We start from the raw sequence: 2310 nt of genomic DNA, 5'->3' as shown, positions 1-2310 counted from the left end.
AGATAGTCTAGCTAGCTGTCTGGATTTACCCTGCAGAGGACTGAGAAAAGGTAAACCACACGCGGAACGTCGAGAATACAGACCAAACAGCAGACTGACAAAGTTTTTGGAGTAGCATGTGAACATAGTGGAGCATTCAGAAATTAGTTGGGACCCAAACAGATCTAAAAAAAGGAGAGGGAATATTGGACTTGCATTCAAAAACGCAATAACAATTGTGGCACAGTAAACCTTCTCAGCAGGTGGTTGGTTTTTGTGCGTATTATGAAACAGAATCCTGCCGGAGTCACTGAGTCAAGACGTAATTCATTCACTTTACTCATTATCTCTTACAATCTGCGTTTCATCTTCTAAGCCAGCTTTAGTCCAGAACAATAACATCTAAAAGGCTTGATGATGCAATGTTAAGTAATCCCATTTTTACCTGTGGCTCTCGTCCCAGGCTGGCCCCTCCCCCTACGGCAACCACGGGAACCCCCGTCTGGGCGGAGACAAACTCCAGCATGGGGGCCAGGGGGGCACGGTTTGGCGGCGGCGGTCGCTCCTCCTCGAACACCAAACCCTGGAAGTAAAACAAAGGTTGCAAAATCACACAAAGCTCTCCAGACAAAGGGCATTACATCAGCCTCGTTGAGACGCAATTTCATAAGCTTCTCATCTCAATTTTATTCATCAAAGCGGCCGCTTCTTTTATTCCATTGCACCAAGCTTTGGGAATAAATTAAAGGGAGAACAAGTGGGCAAAATGCATTACAACAATGTGTACGTTCACAAGATGGCCACAGTATTCAAGATAACAGCTTATACTCTGATAAAGAAAGTGTTTTCTTATTCTGCTAAAACATATCTGGACTGCTAAATAAACTGATTCTTTCTTTTACAAGTTTAATGAAACAACTGTTGGAAGCTTTTAAAAAATGGGCCTCCTGTGCTTCACTGATTGGCAATCAATGTTCACAGAGATAAAAATTGGAGTCAAGTCTCAGCAGTGGACTGGCATCCTGTCAGGATGAGAGTGTGTGTTGTAAGCTGCTTCACACACCACAAAAAACAACAGATAAGCTCCTGGCTTATTTGGCCACCTGAGCTCCCACGGGGTTTACTAATATAACAGGTGTTGCATAGATGCTGAACCAGTGCTGCAAACAAGCCAGGTTTTGCATGAACGTTCTGGTAACCAGGGTTCTTCCTTTTAAGAAAGAACTGTCAGCAGGGGTAATGAAGTCAGGATAAATGCATGAAGTTCTGGAAATTGCCATCACCTTCCGTAATGATAGGAGGCAGAGCAATAGTAATTTGAGACTGGCTTGATGACTTGACGCTTGTTTTCTTGTAGCGATTCAGGAGAGCAAATTGAAGCCGACAGCTCAATTCTCACAGAGAATCATTTGATATGCTAACAGGCCAGTGACAGGACATGGAAATAAGATCGCAAGTGTTGCTTAAAAGAGTTAATATACTTAATCTACGACGTGTGCAACACCTTTCCACTGTTCCATGAAAACAAATAGAGAGAGAGATAAAGATTAGATACATAAATAGATACATACATAATGCAAATTTTACATCATAGAATGACAGAATATATGAGTGTGAGAATGAGCAAATGAATCAAGAATATTGCATGAAGTGCGTTTTATTACCTCCGTTGTGTGATCACAAGCCGCTGAGAGTTGAGGATGCAGATGTCCACAAGTGTTATACTATGAATAAATGAGTGGATGAGTGAAAAGATGAACAAACACACAATGCACAATGAGAATGACCATGACTGAATTAAGGGACAGTTTGCAGTTCCTTAAAAACTCAACTGGAAGAACAAACAAAAGCAAATCACAACAAGCCCACGTTAGCCCTAACGTCTGTTAGGAAAAATTGTGGCTCTGATTTATAAGGGGTCAGTATGCTGGGGCGTGGGTGGGGCAAGTTGGAAAATGTGTAGTGAATCCGTCAATCACGATCCCTTACTTACTGACCACGCATGCACGGAAAACGTTTTTGGACCAGATATTGTACAAACTTGTTATTTTTAAGCAAACTTTGCCATGATTTAGATTAAACCTATTATCGCATTGCCAGACCTTCCTCCACATTGCAGTGGAGGAGGATCTGGTTAGTCCACACAGCATTCCACTAAGGGAGGAAAAACATGCTCTGGTTTATTGGCCTTTCTATAAACCAAACAAAATCGTCTTAGGCTAGGCTCCGGACAGAGCCCTGGTGCCGCTGCAAAATAGCCCTGTGTGTATGTTTAAAGGTTATTTTAGTTGTGGAACAGAAAACTCAGATTGGACAGATAGTCTAGCTAGC

The 2310-nt window shown here is 42.2% G+C and overlaps 1 protein-coding gene across 1 annotated transcript in view; it reads right to left on the bottom strand.

Moving 5' to 3' along the window:
* grin2da (glutamate receptor, ionotropic, N-methyl D-aspartate 2D, a) overlaps positions 1–2310 on the bottom strand; it is a 254730-nt gene that overhangs the window by 155271 nt on the left and 97149 nt on the right. The window contains exon 3 of the mRNA XM_032535848.1: positions 425–562. Coding sequence (XP_032391739.1) covers positions 425–562 — 138 coding nt within the window. The remainder of the gene's footprint in view (positions 1–424; positions 563–2310) is intronic.

The sequence above is a fragment of the Etheostoma spectabile genome, chromosome 14 (assembly GCF_008692095.1).
Source record: "Etheostoma spectabile isolate EspeVRDwgs_2016 chromosome 14, UIUC_Espe_1.0, whole genome shotgun sequence".
In the NCBI taxonomy this organism is placed as follows: domain Eukaryota; kingdom Metazoa; phylum Chordata; class Actinopteri; order Perciformes; family Percidae; genus Etheostoma; species Etheostoma spectabile.
Note: the sequence above shows the minus strand (reverse complement) of the source record. Positions and strands in the feature narration are given on the sequence as shown.